Here is a 16,633-nt window from a genome sequence, read left to right on the forward strand (position 1 = left end):
CCACATGGGCAAAGGCCCAGCCATCAGGCGCTCTCTGCAGCTGCAGTCACAACTGACAACATACAAAAAGGACGACCTGATGAATTTTCTTTAAAAATATCATTTTTAAAAATGGCTGCCAATATTTATTTCAGACAGGTTGACAATAATTAGTTTACAGCATTCGAAAATCATGTTCAGCACTCAGCTGCTTTAGGGAATACACCAAATACCATGTGTTATTATAATGTGGTCAACGTATTTTCACTTTGTCACAAAGTTCATCTGCTTTTCATGTTGGTGCATTTCCACATCTCATTGTTCAAGCAGCAGGTTTATCTCGAAAACATGCATTTCCCCCCCAAGGCTGATAAGGCGTTAGAATATTCAACAGTTGCTTTGGTTTCAGACGTCAGTGATTGTGGCTAAATGCACATTTTTTCCTCATTTTCTCAAAAACAGATTCACTAACTGACAATTTGTTTTCCGTTTTACTATTAAAAAATATGACAATACCATTTGCTTCCATTGGGCTGGAGAGGCATCTGGGTGACAGTGATCACTTTGTACAGTTTGTTAAAAATCTACTCTACTATGTAACAGTATCTGTGTGAGGTGACCTGCACCCCTAGTGTCTGCTCAGTAGCTGAACATCTGTTGCGCAGAACTGCTTTGCTGCTGAGGGGTGGCTGGCTGGCTCTGGCTGGGCCGGCCTGGATCTGAGCCCTGGCTCTGGGCCTCCTGACTCTCCCCCTGTGCACCCTCCACCACTGGAGTGACCTGGCTGCCCTCAGCTGCAGGTACAGGCCTCCACGCCAGAGTCGGGGCCTCTAGCTGGTGGCCCATGGGGTTGACCAGAGTGGCGAGGTTGATGAAATGGGCGACGGACTGGGGTGTCCCGCTTCCAGCAGGACCTACAGTCTCTGGGATGAGTTCTGCAGACCGGTTGTGCAGCATAGCGGAGCCACTGACTGTGTCAAAGGTGACCGTGAGGATGGAGTTGTCCAGTGTGAGGGGCCGGTCGCTGGCTGTCAGGTGGCCCACGGCGACAGGCTGCAGGCTGGTAAACTGGGCAGGGGCGTGGCTGGTGATGGGCGTGACTGTGATGTTGGTCAGTCCCACTGAACTGTTGGGGGAGGAGGCTGATGGAGCACTGGGGTCGGTCAGAACCACCACCTGAAACGGCAACAATGGAATCAATTGCAACTCGATGATGAAAGCAGCTCATCTGCCGCTAAAGCACAACACTGTTGTTATAATCTAAGTTTGTGAGGAACAGCAGCTGGCTGAGGCCGTGAGTCAAGCTCAGCCAGCGAGCTGAATGAACTGAATTTTATTGCATTCACATAGCACCAAATGACAACAACGGTCACTTCAAGGTGATTTATATTGTACAGACTTTACAATAATGCAGAGAAAACCCCAACAATTAGACACCACCCAGTGATCAAGCACTTGGTGACAGCGGGAAGGAAAAACTCCCTTTTAACAGGAAGAAATGTGTTGTTGCTGCTGCTGCCGCTCTCCCGGCCTCTTGGCTTTCCATACTGCACATGTTAGGAAAGTTCCAGAACAGAGGCCAAATATAAATTACTGCAGCTGGAATAACAGTCTGATATTGACTCAAGTGGCCCAGACAGAAATAATGTAGTAAACACATCTGAAAAATGGAAAATAAATAAATAAAATTAGAAACTACGTCTTATTGCATATTTTTAAATCAAACTATTTAAGCATCATGCCAGTTTGTATAGTTATATTATTAAAATTGTTAAAGGTCTAATGTGTTTGAGCACATCTGTAATCACAAAGCCTTAGCTGTCAATTGTGGCTTCAAGCGTTGCACTGCATCTGTGTAATTTCATAACACTGTCTTAACAGCAGGAAAACAATTGTATATTATAAATGTAATCATTTTGTGGTTTGACTGTGTGTATTTTACACCTGCTTTACTCAACAGATCCACATTTTATCCTACGATTCCCAATGAAGTCATAACTACTAGGTCAACAATTACCAAAGTCGGCAATTTATTAGGTTATGTAACATTATAGCCCATTCAAAAAAAACCTTTATTAGACAACTGCCACATTTTTAGACAAATGCCACAGTTATTAAATGATGACTTCATATCAAATAATCAACAAAACAAGTGTAAATCCAGATTTATTCTGCCTTTCATCGGCAATGTCGAGCCAGCCGCTGTGGGTGACTTAAGGGCTCTTCAGGGAGAAAAACTTCAGTCTGTGTTTTCCTTTTTAATCAGGCCGCCTGCCTTTATCCACTTATCGTGGTGTTCGGGGGGAAAGAAATTGGACACGTTATTGTAGCAACAAAGCAGAATCTTCTGGGGGAAATGTGCACACGTACCTGCTGGATGCTCTGTACAGCAGAGCTCGTCTCAGTCTCATCACCGACAATGACGGCGTTGAATTCTGACATGGCTTCGTGCCTTGGTTCAGCAAAGTCAACGTATTCATCGGACTCGGAGAGCTCCGGCTCAGCTGAGCTTCTCTGCTTCTTCTTGGGGTGTCGGGAAGGTCGACTGGGCCGCTCCTGAGACATCCCGTCTTTTTCCATGGTCAGAGAGGGCTGCAGAAGGAAGTGAAACATCTTTAGTGTACAGAAAAATGCAGATTTTAAGGCAGCTGACACCACAGACATACTTAGACAATATGGTTTCTTGTTGTTTGTCAGTGTTTCCATAGCTACGCCTCCCTAAAACCACCTCGTTTGCCAATAAGGTCAAAGGTCAAGGTCAAATTTATTTATATAGCACATTTCAAACAGCCGATGCTGCACAAAGTGCTTAACAATATAAAAATGGCATTAAAAAGCAACAATGTAATACAATAATAACAATATAAAACAATAATAGGACAATAAAAGAATTAAAACAATAACTAAAACTATTTAAAATAAGAGCAGAATGCCTGGGTCAGAGTGTGTTAAAAGCCAGGGCATAAAAATGTGTCTTTAGTAGTGATTTAAATTGCTCAAGTGTTTGTACAGATCTAATATTTAGGGGGAGACTTTTCCAGAGTCTGGGATCTGTCACAGAGACGGATCTATGACCACGAGATTGGAGACAAGTCCGTGGGATGGACAGCATCTATTCTGAGCTAGACCTCGTGGTTTTTCCTGGAGCATAAACAGAGAGGAGCTCAGACAGGTAAGAAGGCGCTCGGGCGTTAAGCGACTTAAAAGTTTAAATTGGATCCTGTAGGAGACAGGAAGTGTAAAGAAGCTAAAACTGGGGTTATACGCTCTCTCCGTTTGGTACCAGCTAGCAGGCGAGCAGCTGCATTTTGGACCATCTGAAGACGATGGGTGGAGGCCTGGTCGAGACCAAAATACAATGAATTGGATTTTGGTCTGTGGTGTCAGAAATCCGGAATTTTATTCTAACCTGCACAATGCTGATCGATGACTCATTCATTGACAAATTTTCCTGAAGATCATCAAACTCGTCGATTCTCACAGACACCACCTGTAGGCATATAGGAGAAGGACAGCATTTCAGGCCGAGTCTGCCTTTCGAGTGCTGTAATATGGGTCGTTTCCTCTCCGGTCTGACCCCACTCACCTCGGGATGTTTGCGTCGCAGGTGTCGGTTCATAGAAGCGCGAGTGGACACCTTTGTCCCGCAGAGGTGACACGACTGGGCCTCTACCTTTTCGTGGGTCAGGTGGACGTGCTTCTGCAGCATGTACTCGGTCAGATATTTCTTATCGCATGTGGGACATGTCCACGTCTTACCCACTGCAGCAGCAGAGAAGGAGAGGTCAGCTCGACAGCATCAGCTAGTATGAAGCCCCAAATTAAACCCTATCATATTCAATGTTGTGTGTAATGCACTCCAAAGCATCTTTGCTTTGTGTTGTTGGATTTGTGTTCATACATATGAAAGATCACATGTGTGTTCTGACTTTGATAGGGATATATGTTGGTGTGTAGAACAGCAGAACTGGAAATTATGTGAACGTGTTTCAGGTCAATTTATGGAGCAAAAGTAATGTAACGAGTCGTGTAACAAATTATTTACTCCATTATAATTTTGCTCAATAATGTATCAATCTCAGTTGCTAAATCTCCAAGTCCTTCCCCGTCTTATTAAACTTTTGTTTAAGAAAGAAAACACATTTTCCTAAAAATTGTTTGTAACTTTGCTTCATAGGTGTAGCTACTACTCTGACTGGCTGCATCACCACCTGGTACGGCAGCTGTAATGCTCTGGACCACAAAGCTCTGCAGAGGCTGGTGAGGACAGCACAGCGCATCACCAGGACTGAACTGGCAGCCATGCAGGATCTCTACAGACAGCGCTGCGTGAGGAAGATGCAGCGGCTCCTCTCCGATCCCAGCCACAGACTTTTCTCAGTCCTGCCGTCCGGCAGGCGGTTCAGGAGCATCCAGACCCGCGCTAGCAGACGCAGAGACAGTTTCTACCCACAAGCCATCAGGCTTACGAGCTGCTGCCGTTCTGCACACACCATTACACACTCACTACAACTACAGGACTCTACACACTGTCACTTCAACAAATGCCACTTAAATGCTCGTTGCACAAGTTTTGCACAACATGCAAATACCAACTTGTCTTAACTATTAAATATTTAGAGAATTTTTTTCTCTCTTTTATCATCATCATCAGTATTATTATTATTACTGCTATTTTCTGTTATTTTCTTCTTAATATAACTGCACACTTTCTACATGTTCATGTAAGGCTGAGGAGCACGAGCCAAAGAACTTCATTAAGGGTAAATGTGGCTACACTGTTTCTCCGTACAAAACTTGAAACTACTGTTTAGTTAGCACCATGTAGCTAACATTATGCTAGTATTTGTTCCAGTCCAAAAATAGCAGGCGTTTACATGAAAGGATACAACATGCTTCTTAAATCATAAGGTCCTGGCAGCAGCTGCATGTCACGGGCTTTTTGGCAAGTTTACCTTTGGACCAAACTGATTTTAGCCTTTATGCTAACTTAAGTCAACCTTCTTATTTTTGGGATCAAACAAAAGTTCCTCTTTCCTCTATTCATCAACAACTAATAAGAGCTAACTTACATTTTCATACCACAACAGTTAACATTAACAGCTAAAATTATTTTTGGTAAAATCACTTTAAATTATGACTAAAAGAAGATATTACATTACTACATATGGCATTACATTTGAAGATTGTAAGTAACAAGTTGCTTTCTGTGTGACTTTATCAGCCTCTCACTTGCTTTGGTCCAGTCCTGTTTACAATGTTCTGATTTAAATGTAGCAGGAAAGTAGATTCAGATGAAAGAGTTTCATGTTCAGCTTGTAATAACCGAGTAATGCACAGCAGTCTGGTTTTATGACGCCACAGTGACATGAAATACCTGTGTGGATGAGCTTGTGAGTCTCTAGTGTGGTCCTCTCACTGAAAGTCTTTCCACACAACTCGCACATGAAGTCCTTTATACCTGCAAGCACGGTGACACAAAACAAGCACTGAGGGACAATGACGTGATTCTCTGTTAGGTGTGCTTGGTTTTTAGTGCTTTTTTTGCAGTATACATCCTTCATGTCTGTGACACACAAACACTTTTTCTTACTGCAATAGAGACAAGTGAGAACAATCAAGACAATTAGGGTAAAGACAGTGTGGGGGGGCTGCACAGACAAAAAGAATTACAGCGGCTGTGGGTGTGTGACTGAGCATTAGTGCAGGTGTGTGTTTGAACGTGTACATGGAAAAACAGAGTAACCAACCCATCATGCTTATGCTATATGTATGTGTGTGTTAGACTAAGGTAATGCATTAAAATGAGCTCTACGTGCACACGCACGCCTTCTCACTCACCTGTGTGTCTCTTGTAGTGTTTCAGCATGTTGACCTTTTGGGCGAACTTGCGCTTACACTCCTTACACTCGTACTCTTTGATGCCCTTGTGGAGCTTCATGTGGTGCCGCAGAGCATGTTTGGTCTTCATACCTGGGCAGGCAAACGTTGACACAATCTCAGAATAATTCAACCACCACCAGTTCAAGTCTACTCGTTCAGTTTACACGGTGGGAAAAGAGCAATGAGGCGTGCGATGACCTTTCCCGCACTCGGCGCACAGGTACTCTCGGTTGTCGTCGTGCACCCTGAGATGCTCCTTCAGCATGTCCTTTCTTGCAAACGATTTGCCGCATTTGTCACAGCCGTGGCTCTTCACCCCTGGATGAGTGAACAAACATCTTTTTTTAATTGTGACGTTACCTTTGCACAGACTCACCCTGTGAGAGTATGAGCCAGCGTAGGAAGTACATTTACTGACGTGCTGCCCTTGATTACAACTTTCAGCTGCTTTGCTGAACAGAGGAACATTTTTATGCCATTATTTTATAAAAACACACATTTTAGCATTAAAAATGTGACTTCAATTAAAATCTTGTGGGATTAGCGTTTGGATGAAACATTTTGCTGATTACCAGTAGTGTTCATTTAAAAACCTTACGCTGGGTGGTAGGCGAATAAATTTGTTAAGCACTGACCACAGAATAAAGACTTCACCTGTGTGGATGATCTTGTGCCTTTCCAGATTTCCAATGCTATTGAATATTCGCCCACAAATCTCACATGGATGGATGTACCTTTAGGAAAGAGCGAAACTATTTGAAAATGATTTCTGTACATTTTTCTGACTTCATAGTTATTTACTACCTTTATTTTGAAAAATACACAGTTTGCGCTAAAAATGACATCATTTCCTTTTAGGTGCAAGTCAGCAATTTCAGCTCTCACATGCATGGATGATTAGTAACTAGCACTCAATGGCTGCTGCACGCAAATGTTACTATCTTTCCTCCCGTGAACATATTTAAAGGAATCAGATGTATTCTTCTCCTCGCCAGATTTCAAAAGTACTTCTTTATACAATTATACATTTCTCTGCTGGCTCACAAGACTGTGACTAGCATTTGTACTTGCTTGCTTCCTACTGTCTTACTTCTGCACCGAAGGGTCGGGCAGCTGCTCTCGGTGGATGACCAGGTGAGCGTTGTAAGTGGCTTTGAGTGCAAAGCGTCGGTTACAGATCCCGCAGCCGTAGGCTTTCTCCTTGTGCTGCTCCATGATGTGCTTCAGGTACTCTTTTCCTTTTGCAAATGACAGCTGGAGACAAGAAGCAGGACGTGTGTTATTTGTGTGGGACACAGGGATACGTGGAGCTCCATGTGACTGCAGAGTTTCTCCGTGACAGACGATTGCTTACTTGGCATTTTTTGCAGTTATATTTATGGTGCTCTGGGTCATCTTCATCTTCATCCTCGTCTGTTTCGTCACTGTCGTCCGCTGAGATGCCGATCTTCTTGATGAAGCCTTCCCTTTCCTGCTCGTCCATTAAGGCTATGTCCTGAAATAAAAGGATGTCATTCAACCTGATGAACGCCAGGTATCTGGAGAGCACCTGAGCATTTCTGAGTTCATCTTTTCTTATCTGAGTAGCAGTGCTTCTGATTTTTTTTAAAAATATGTCCCCTTCTCTATAATTTAGAGAAATGGTGAGATTCTGACTGAGGACATGTAAATGTATAGAATATTCTGTCAGGTGTCTATAATACTGAATCAGAGATGGACCACATTTTGATACCTGATCTGAGTCAAAGTGGCATCCTTGTAAATCCTTGTGTGTGTGATTAAAGTGGAAACCAAGTACTCAAAGGCCCAAAGCCAAAAAAGCGTTCTGAATTTGTGCAGCTAAATGTGCAGCGGCGCTGTTAAACAAGTGGAACAGACTCTACATGCGTCATTGGTCCTGTGGAATAAGCAGTGGTGCAGCTTTCATCCTAGAAATTCATTTCATCCATAAATCCTGCATTTTTGTAATATACACAAACTCTTTGATCTTGTGATGAAACAGCAGCTTCTCTGTGAACGAACCCTTCAAAAGGTCTGATAATGTTGCAGGTTTCACCTTGAAGTGCACGTGAATGTGGTCTCGGAGGACGTCTACACGGAAGAACTTGCGACCGCAGATCTCACAGGTGTACTTTTTATCGCCGTGAGTCAACAGATGCTTGTTCATGTTACTCCTGCAGGAGAACACCTGTGCGCACACACAGAAACACACTGCAGTGAAGCAGGTGAACGATGAAGTGATGCCATGAGCCGACGCGTGCAGACGGCTTACCTTGCTGCAAATGGGACAGGGTGACGGCTCCTTCCTGTACTTGGTCCCTTCTTCTCCATTGGCCTCCAGCTCCTCTCTCTTCATGTGCTTTGGTCCTGTGCGTATGGATTTTAGGTTTAGTTTAGCGAAGAGCGTCAGGGCCAACAGAAGAAATCCATCTAAACGGTGCAAAAATGCACCAGGCTGCTCAGCTCTGACTTGGTTATCTGTGTGTTTGTGTGGGAGACGTGAAAGTCGAATCCTTCTCAGTTTTATGAAATCGTTTACACAGTGAGATTCAATATGATTACCACTAACAATGCCAGAGTAATGCAATCATATGAACGGCTTCAAATAACTGTTTTATATCATTTGTTGCTGCCTGGCTAAACTCACAAAACAACAAATCACTTAATATTTGCTACACAGTGATTAAATAGCTCTCATGGTATGGTTAAAAGTATTCTCTGAACTCAAACATTTGTAGAGCTCCTCCGCTCATTGCCTACCTAACCCCTACAGTAAAGCATGGCGGTGGCTGCATCGGGCTATGGGGGATGTTTCTCAGCAACCGATCAAACCAGCTGGAGTCGAACACACAGAGGTCTCTGAAAACAACCTGCAGAGATCTGACCAATAGTTTTGCTTACACTGCACCAAGTCACAGTTGCCTCGAGACTCCTCCTATTTGCGAGGACCCAACAATAATACAGAGAAAACCCCAACAATCAAACGACCCCCTATGAGCAAGCAGGAAAAACTCCAGCAGAACACGGCTCAGGGGAGGGAGACGGGACAAAAGAGACACTGTGGAAGAGCCGGAGATTAAAAACGACTAATGATTAATGCCGAGTGTTGTGTAAGCACACACACAGTGAAATGAGGTGAAGGAAGCCTAGGCTTATTGTGCCATAGCTAAGGAATAGCTCAGGGTCACATGACTATAAGCTTTATCAAACGGGAAAGTTTTAAGCCTAATCTTTAGAGCAGAGAGGGTGTCTGGTGTCCAAACTGGGAGCTGGTTCCACAGAAGAGGGGCCTGAAAGCTGAAGGCTCTGCCTCCCATTCTACTTTTAAATAATCAACGGTGTGAGAGTAAAGTGCTCTACTGGGGCGATATGGTACTATGAAGTCTATAAGATAAGATGGGGCCTGATTATTTAAGAAGCTATGATTGAGCAATATGGACACATGAACTTTGGAGTGTTTTGCAGAAAATCTCTCTGTTCTAAAAACCTTAAAGGTTCAGGCCTACAGAGTCTCCAGTTGCAGACTTGACTGCGAGACGTTTCCTGGAAATTCTCTTTGTCTTGCATAATCACGGTGACTGATAAGACCAGCGGCACGACTGCCTGGGAGGGAGTTTAACTATCCATACTCTGATTTATTTATTCCTGTAATGCTTTTCATCAACCATAAAAAGCACGAGAAGCATTTTGCTCTCATCATTCTAGTACTGTGAAAAAATAGCATTAATAATCAAACGCTGCTCTGTGTTCTCATGCACTCACCCAAACCGTGCCTCCTGTGGTGCTCCTGCATCACGTCTTTGCGGTAGAACATCTTGTTGCAGATTTCACAGGAGTAGAGCTTCTCGCCGTGCTTCTTCTTGTGCTTGGAGAGGTTGCTGTTGGTGGAGAAGAACCGCGAGCAGATATCACACTGGAACGTCTTGTCGTCTGGAGAGAAGGAATGAAAAGAGGATGGTTAGAAATGTGATCAGAAACGAGAGGGAAAAGAAAAGAGGCAAACCTACCTGTCCGGCAGTTGTGGAACTTTAAGGCATTTTCCAGGCGAAAAGATTTCTCACAGGTGTTGCATTTGTACTTGTACTCTTGGTCAGGCTGTTGGGGGGATAAACACACGACGTCATTAACCGCTGGAGCGGCTGAAACCCTCGATCCGGCCGTTCGAAACGCACTTACCACGTTCTTGCTGTGCTTGTATGAGATGTGCTGCTTCAGGCTCTCCTTACGGCTGAACAACTTGTCACATTCATCGCACTTGAACAGCTTATCACCTGCCGACCACACATGAAGGGACCTTTTAGTAAACATACTCACTCCTCCTGAATTGAACTCTATCTGGAGATGACGCCATCACAGCCACAACTGTACCATGAGATCGAATGTGTCTGTTGAGGTTGCTGCTGTTCTGGAAGACCTTGTTGCAGCGGGGGCAAGCGTAGACCTTCTTGTGCTCTCTCGCTCTGTGCCTCTTCAGGACAGGCCCGCTGTATGGAGTGCTCAGTGGGCTGCTGTTCTCTGCCGCTCTCGTTCCCCCCTCTGACGCTACAGGCTCCGAGCTCACCAGTGGGGGCTTCACATCTGCACACATCAGGAACCCAACGTCAAAGTCGACAGAGCGACCGTAGATGAGCTCGTGTTCCACACTTGATCGTTTTACGCCCTTATTGCAAAATTAATCATAGTCATTTTTCACCTCAGAACTCTACATGCGATGCTCTGTAATGACAAAGTGATGAAGTTTGTTTGAAATATAACATGTACATAAATATTCACAGCCTTTGCTCGATACCTTGGTAGCTTGGAAGCACCTTTGGCAGCAATTACAGCCTCAAGTCTTTTTGAGTATGATGCTACAAGCTAGCACACCTATTTTTGGGGTTTCCCCCTCTTCTTTGCAGAATCTCTCAAGCTCCAGCAGTTTGGATTGGGAGTGTTGGTGCACAGCCATTTTCAGATCTTTCCAGAGACGTTCAGCCAGGTTCAACTCTGGGGTGTGACTGGGCCATTGAGGGAAATTTCTAAAGCCACTCCTCTGTTATCTTGGCTGTGTGTTTAGGGTCATTGTCCTGTTAGAACAGAGGTGGAGGAACTGCAGGCGTCGAGGGCCGGTGTCCTGCAGGTTTTAGATGTGTCTTTGATCCAACACAGCTGATTTAAATGGCTAAATGACCTCCTCAACATGTCATGAAGTTCACCAGACGCCTGGTAATGAACTAATGATTTGATTCCGGTGTGTTGACCTGCAGGTTTTAGATATCCCCACCCCTGTGTTAGAAGATGAACCTTCACCCTAGTCTGAGGTCCAGAGCGCTCTAGCAGGTTAACATCAACATCATGGCTCTGTGCATCGCTGCATTGACCTTTACCTCCACCCTGACTAGTCTCCCAGTTCGCTTCTGAACAACATCCCCCCAGCGTGATGCTGCTGCCACCATGCTTCACTGTAGGGATGAGATCATCCATGTGATGAGCCGTGCTTGGTTGTCACTTGGCATTCAAGCCAAAGAGTGTAATCTTTGTTTCATCAGACCAGAGAACTTAGTTTCTCATGGTCTGAGCGTCCTTGGGGTGCTTTTTGGAAAACTATAGGTGGGCTGTCATGTGACTCTTACTCAGGAGTTTCTGTCTGGCTTCTCGAAAAAGTAGAAAAGTACTTGACACACGTGAGATCCCTCTCTTTTCCCCTGGTGGTGATTTGCATACAGCGCAGGTTTTGCCACTTTGGAAAAATAATTGCATGAGGGGACAACATATGTTTTTTCCATTAAGTAAACCAGAGACCCGAAACATTCCTGGCTCGACGTGTTTAGTGGGCACACATCTTTGTTCAGATGGAATGTGATTGGTTGGTGACTTTGTGAGCTGGATGGATACAAGGAGCCTCGTCTGAGTTGACACTGGGCGATTCACCTCAGCACTGCAGGATCTTCATGCATTAACTGTCTTTGTGTCTTTTCTGTGTTCTGTGGTGCAGACGCGACTCTACGACACTTGTTGCTTTGTTCTTGGTCAACATTACTTGTTATCTGCTGTATTTCCAAACAGCGGACGATGATCCGCTTCAAAGAACAAGCTCTTCACCTCCTGCTGTGCTACACATTTGAATTTGATCCGTCTTAACGTAGTGACTATATCCAGAAACTTTGAGCTGTGTTGTGCAGGAAACAGGCGCTGACCGAGGGAGCACTCGATCTACTTTTGCTTTGTGTTTTAACTGGTGCAGCATGCATTCTAAATATCATGCGATCATCTTCATTTAACCGCTGCAAGCCAGAATATGTTTCACAAAGTTTTTTTTGCCCAAGCCTGACTCTCTCTTTCTTCTCACCTCTGTTTTTGCTTGCTGCAGCACTGGGCCTGCGTCCTTTAGCCCTCCTCCCTCGGCTGTGCCCTCTCTTGGGGCTGGGCTGCGCTGCAGGGGAGCTGCCCTCCTCCTCATCAGGACCAACCAGGCATTCCCCCTGGGGCAGGAGTTGCTCTGCTGGAAGCACCGTTACCGTCTTTACCTCGTTGAGGTGGCTCAGCATGTCGCCTGTGATCCACAGAAAAGGGGTAGATGAGTCAGCGTGTGCGATCATGACGCAGCGTTTTGTTCAGCTTAGAATCTTTTGAACGGGTGAACATGTGGCGTTCACTCATGCTGGACTTGCTGCCAAAACAAAAAGCTGCTGAAAAATTGATGCAGTTAAAAGAAAAAAAAAGGATTATAATCACAAACTTAGCTAAAATATGGGAAAACATTTCAAAGACGTGTGAACTGGAGGTGGTGGGTGTTTTTAATGATCCTACCTGTGCTGCTGTCTTCAGCCGCTGGAGGCATGTGGGCTCCACTTTTCTCTGAGATCTCAGATTTAGCGGATGGAGCTGTCACATCTGATTGAAAAAGAGAAAAGCGAGAAGATGTAACTCTCACAGTTTCCATGGTACCCCAACACAGCATCTGTGCTGTAACCAAAGCTACCTGGTGGAGGCAGCAGTGGCTGAAGTGGGGGTTTCAGCATGGGCTTCTCCATCTTCTTGGCGTAGAACGCTCCATACCAGACTCTCAGCTCTGTTCCTGGCAGCACATCCTGGGAAACACAACAGCGGCAGGTATGCACGTGGATCAACAAATCAGTCTGCTTACAGAGGTGAAGGAGCCGCGCAGGTTTCAGGTGGAGGAAGATACCTGGGAGGTGTTGAAGTACACTTCGTCATCCTGCTGGTAAGCCGTCAGATTCTGGTGCTTGTGGTCGCTGGCAGGTCGCACCAGCATCATCCAGTTGCAGTCCTCCTCACTGCTGGAGTCAAAACACACCACTACACCGTCCTTCTTGAAGATCTGCCCAACAACAGAGAGAGGATCAAGAAGGAAGTTAAAGTTAAAAACCACATGCACACGTACAGTTTAAAGCAGAGGGTTTAAGTGCACCTTCAGGGGGAACGCTCCTTCCTTCTCCAGGTGGGGAACCCTCTTTGCTTCAAAGGGCCCAAACCGAGTCCTCTTGACCAGCCGGTGCAGGACAAACACCCCCTCCTCTCCATTTCCCATCTCTCTGATCTCCAGGCTGTCCGGAAGAGACGACCTGATCCAAGGAAAGAGCAACATGGCATAAACTCCTGATTACTGTCTGTTCAGTATGTAAGCTAAAAGCATGATAAAAGCTGAAAGCGACAACCCTCACTCTTTAATCTCAACTCTGCATCATCACCAATCACGACCCCCAACCTGTTACTGCAGACTCCTCCCAGAAGTTTCTTCCTGTTAAAACAGGGACTCTTACTGCCGCTGTTGCTAAGTGCTTGATCACAGAGGATGATCTGGTTATTGTAGGGTCTTTACAATAACAAGGCCAGCCTCCTGCCTTCTTGTGATCCCTTAGTTTCAGCATCACTTGATTCAGTATGCTTACTTTGCTAAAATGCTGAAAAATGGTGTGTCCTCCCCTTTTGAGCAATTTTGTGCAATATTATAGACAGAAGCCCCAATGATGCAAAATATCAGAGAATGAGAAAGAGAGAAAACACAAACAAAAAAAGAAACTGCAGGCTGAGGCTCGAGGAAGGCAGCTGTATGCTTGTGAGAAGAAAGCATCGAGTGAGAAATCTATTATGTTTAAAGTTAAAAAGTTCCACATTTAGGATGAAGCTGCAAGTGGCAGAAACGCAACCACCCACAGTGGGATACTTGGACAATCTCTTTGCAAGGTCTAGAACAGCAATAAGGTGACACATGAATGGGGTTTGTAATTTCACAGGTCAGGATGACTGGACGTCAGCGCTAGCAGGGATCGATGTTTCTCCTTCTTTGGTTTTGCTCTGATTGAATCTTTAGAAAGAAACTTGAGTTCAAAGAATGGCCCAAACCCCCACCTGACACCTCCAGCTGTCACTCACCGAGCTCGGCTGAGGACGAAGGAGTCCTGGACAGTCACCACCGGCCCAAGTTCAGGACACTCAGAGTCATGGTACTGGCCACAGTCCTCGCACCCTGTCAGATACACATCACATCTGTCTTCATAGTGCTTTCACACACACACACACACGGGACAGTAAGGACTGGAGTCATACTCACAGATGAACTCATCTGGCGTCTGTTCAGCCATTATGCCAACCTACAGAGAGGGAAAGTGTTTGCATGTTTACCAGAGAGCAGCAGCCTGGTCGCACTCAGTTTTACTGCACATTTACACGAAGGAAGTACTTTAACGAGTGTTTCAGGATGTAACTGAACTTCTGAGCCTGCTCATCGTTTAATGTGGGACCCTTCAGGTGTACGTGAATGCATCAGCCCTACCGGCTGTACACTAGTGCCTTATGGAAACATTAGCTGGTTTTTGTTCTACGCGAAACAGTTGACGCGTGTATTTGAACATATGCAGCCCGGGGAATAGACGGGATCCAGGATTTGAGTCGTTCCCAAACTCTAGCCGGGTTTTAACTCCGATCTGAGCGGCTGCTCTTTGCTAAAATGTAACAAAGAACAGTCGGCATGGCGGATGGACCGGAGACGCAAACCCCCAAACCGGAGTCAATGCTATTCAACGGCCGCCAGTGTGTGGTGGAGGCGTTTCGGGTAAACTCGGACCGAACCGGACGGATCAGCTGCACCTTTACTACCAAACTGCGTCTCCATTTGGTAGAAAGGCGGCGTGTATTGGTCGGGAAACACGTTACCTTTTCTGCAAAACCCCTTCATTTACCAAATCCTGACTCCGGGTTCCAATCCGCTCCAGAAACGGCGCAGGACCGGAAACGAGCAGCCCCGACTGCATTATGGGAAATGTAGGCGCAACGCAATGGCGCTAACCTAGGACCTACTACCTCATACGTGTAACAGTTTTTAGTCTTATAGAAACTGCAGAAGTTAACAAAAATGTGCACAAAATACTAAAAGGCAGCATGTTAGCGTCAGCTGCTGCTTATAACTACTTTATCAAACTTCCGACAACGTTTGCTGTCACAACAACGTTTCTCTTTCTGTTTCAGTCCTAACAACACATTTAATGAAAATTATATTTCAGTGTCAAGAAGCTTTTTACAATGTTGTCTTTATACCAAAATGTCTTTCTATAAGCAAAGTGATGAAACACGTGGAGCAGTGCGAGTTACTAAACTGTACTAGTTAAATATTTGGAGTTTCTTTGATTAATATGGACTCTTTTTTTGAGATTAAGTAAGCCCACTTATTATATTTGTTATAACTTCACAGTTACTAAATTCTAATATAATAAACTATATAATAAAACTGTAACGTTGTCTCCTTATGTTAGCACTCAGAGTGGGCATGTCTGAAGGACTGTACTAACAGCTGACAGATCGCCTGTGTGGCCTGTCATAGTTGTTGCATGAAGTTGTGATAGTCTGGACATGTGCAGAGGACAGATAGTGAAGGTTGGACCATTGAGGCAATGAGTTGCCTTAATTGTTTGAGGTCTGACAACAACAGACATTTACTAGTTGTTCTAGGGGATTAGAAAAATATAGACATAAAAGGCACAATATACTCACCAGCCACTTTGCTACATCCAACTGCTTCATTCATTTATTAATGCAAAGATCCAGTCAGCCAATAACATGGCAGCAACTCAGTGTGTTGAGGCATGTACAGATGGCTAAGACGGTCTGTTGAAATTCAAACCAAACATCAGAAGGAGGAAGAAAGGTGATTAAAGGGATCTCCACAATTGTGGCTTTGTTGTTGGTGACAGACAGGCTGGTCCGAGTACTTCACAAACTGCTGATCCCACATGACCATCTCTACAGTTTACAGAGAAAAAGTCAGAAAAAGAGAAAATATCCAGTGATGTTTATTCTAGGTTAAAGCTGAATGGCCAGACTGGAAAACTGTAAATCAAATAACCACTTGTTTCAACCAGAAGAGCATCTCTGAATGCAAAACCCTGAGGCAGGTTGGCCACAGCAGCAGAAGACCACACGGGGTGCCGTGCTGTCAGCAAAGAACAGGAAGCCAAGGGTACAATTTGCGCAGGCTCACAAAAACATAGCCTAGTCTCAATTTCTGCAACCACGTGTGGATGTGGAAGTTAGTATAAATAACACGGCAGCATGAATCCACTCCGTCTTGTATGGTTCAGGCAGCTGGTGGGGATGTAACGTTGTGTGGGATAGTTTGTTAACACTTTGGCATCGTTTAAATGCCCGAACCCATCTGGGCATTGTTGCTGCCCAGCCTTTATCACCACAGTGTATCCATGTTGATAATTCACCGTGCTACAAAGCTCATGTCATGTCTAACTGATTTCTTGACAATGAGTTCACTGCACTCAGC

General features: G+C 44.8%; 1 protein-coding gene across 2 annotated transcripts; it reads right to left on the reverse strand.

Moving 5' to 3' along the window:
• Positions 1 to 104: 104 nt before the first annotated feature.
• Positions 105 to 15,096, reverse strand: prdm15 (PR domain containing 15). Of its 2 annotated transcripts, none has more exons than XM_086307774.1 (24): positions 15,019 to 15,096; positions 14,417 to 14,456; positions 14,239 to 14,332; positions 13,274 to 13,427; positions 13,031 to 13,183; positions 12,824 to 12,932; positions 12,652 to 12,735; positions 12,191 to 12,394; positions 10,231 to 10,440; positions 10,039 to 10,133; positions 9,870 to 9,957; positions 9,625 to 9,792; positions 8,135 to 8,229; positions 7,919 to 8,050; positions 7,217 to 7,357; positions 6,953 to 7,116; positions 6,517 to 6,596; positions 6,061 to 6,180; positions 5,821 to 5,952; positions 5,357 to 5,440; positions 3,566 to 3,741; positions 3,389 to 3,469; positions 2,350 to 2,571; positions 105 to 1,155 (listed from the first exon to the last, which is right to left on the reverse strand). In XM_086307774.1, the coding sequence occupies exons 2-24, from the start codon at positions 14,445 to 14,447 to the stop codon at positions 619 to 621; spliced, it is 3,354 nt and encodes a 1,117-aa protein (XP_086163900.1). In that variant the 5' UTR covers positions 14,448 to 14,456; positions 15,019 to 15,096; the 3' UTR covers positions 105 to 618. The 2 variants fall into 2 exon arrangements, with proteins under 2 accessions (XP_086163900.1, XP_086163901.1); XM_086307775.1 differs by lacking the exon at positions 105 to 1,155 and adding an exon at positions 1,755 to 2,263.
• Positions 15,097 to 16,633: the final 1,537 nt, after the last annotated feature.

Source organism: Aulonocara sp. 'chitande type north' Nkhata Bay, linkage group LG10 (genome assembly GCF_057382095.1).
Source record: "Aulonocara sp. 'chitande type north' Nkhata Bay isolate Kocher_YH1m ecotype deep benthic linkage group LG10, A_spYH_male_GT1.1, whole genome shotgun sequence".
In the NCBI taxonomy this organism is placed as follows: domain Eukaryota; kingdom Metazoa; phylum Chordata; class Actinopteri; order Cichliformes; family Cichlidae; genus Aulonocara; species Aulonocara sp. 'chitande type north' Nkhata Bay.

Bases quoted from the DNA above. Each gene is read 5' to 3' on its own strand.
- prdm15 (XM_086307774.1), bottom strand. From the start codon at position 14,447: ATGGCTGAACAGACGCCAGATGAGTTCATCT. The intron at 10,134-10,230 runs GTACAGTTGTGG...TGTGGTCGGCAG, and splicing joins CAGACACATTCGATCTCATG to GTGATAAGCTGTTCAAGTGC. The intron at 8,230-9,624 runs GTGAGTGCATGA...CCATACGCACAG, and splicing joins CCACAGGAGGCACGGTTTGG to GACCAAAGCACATGAAGAGA.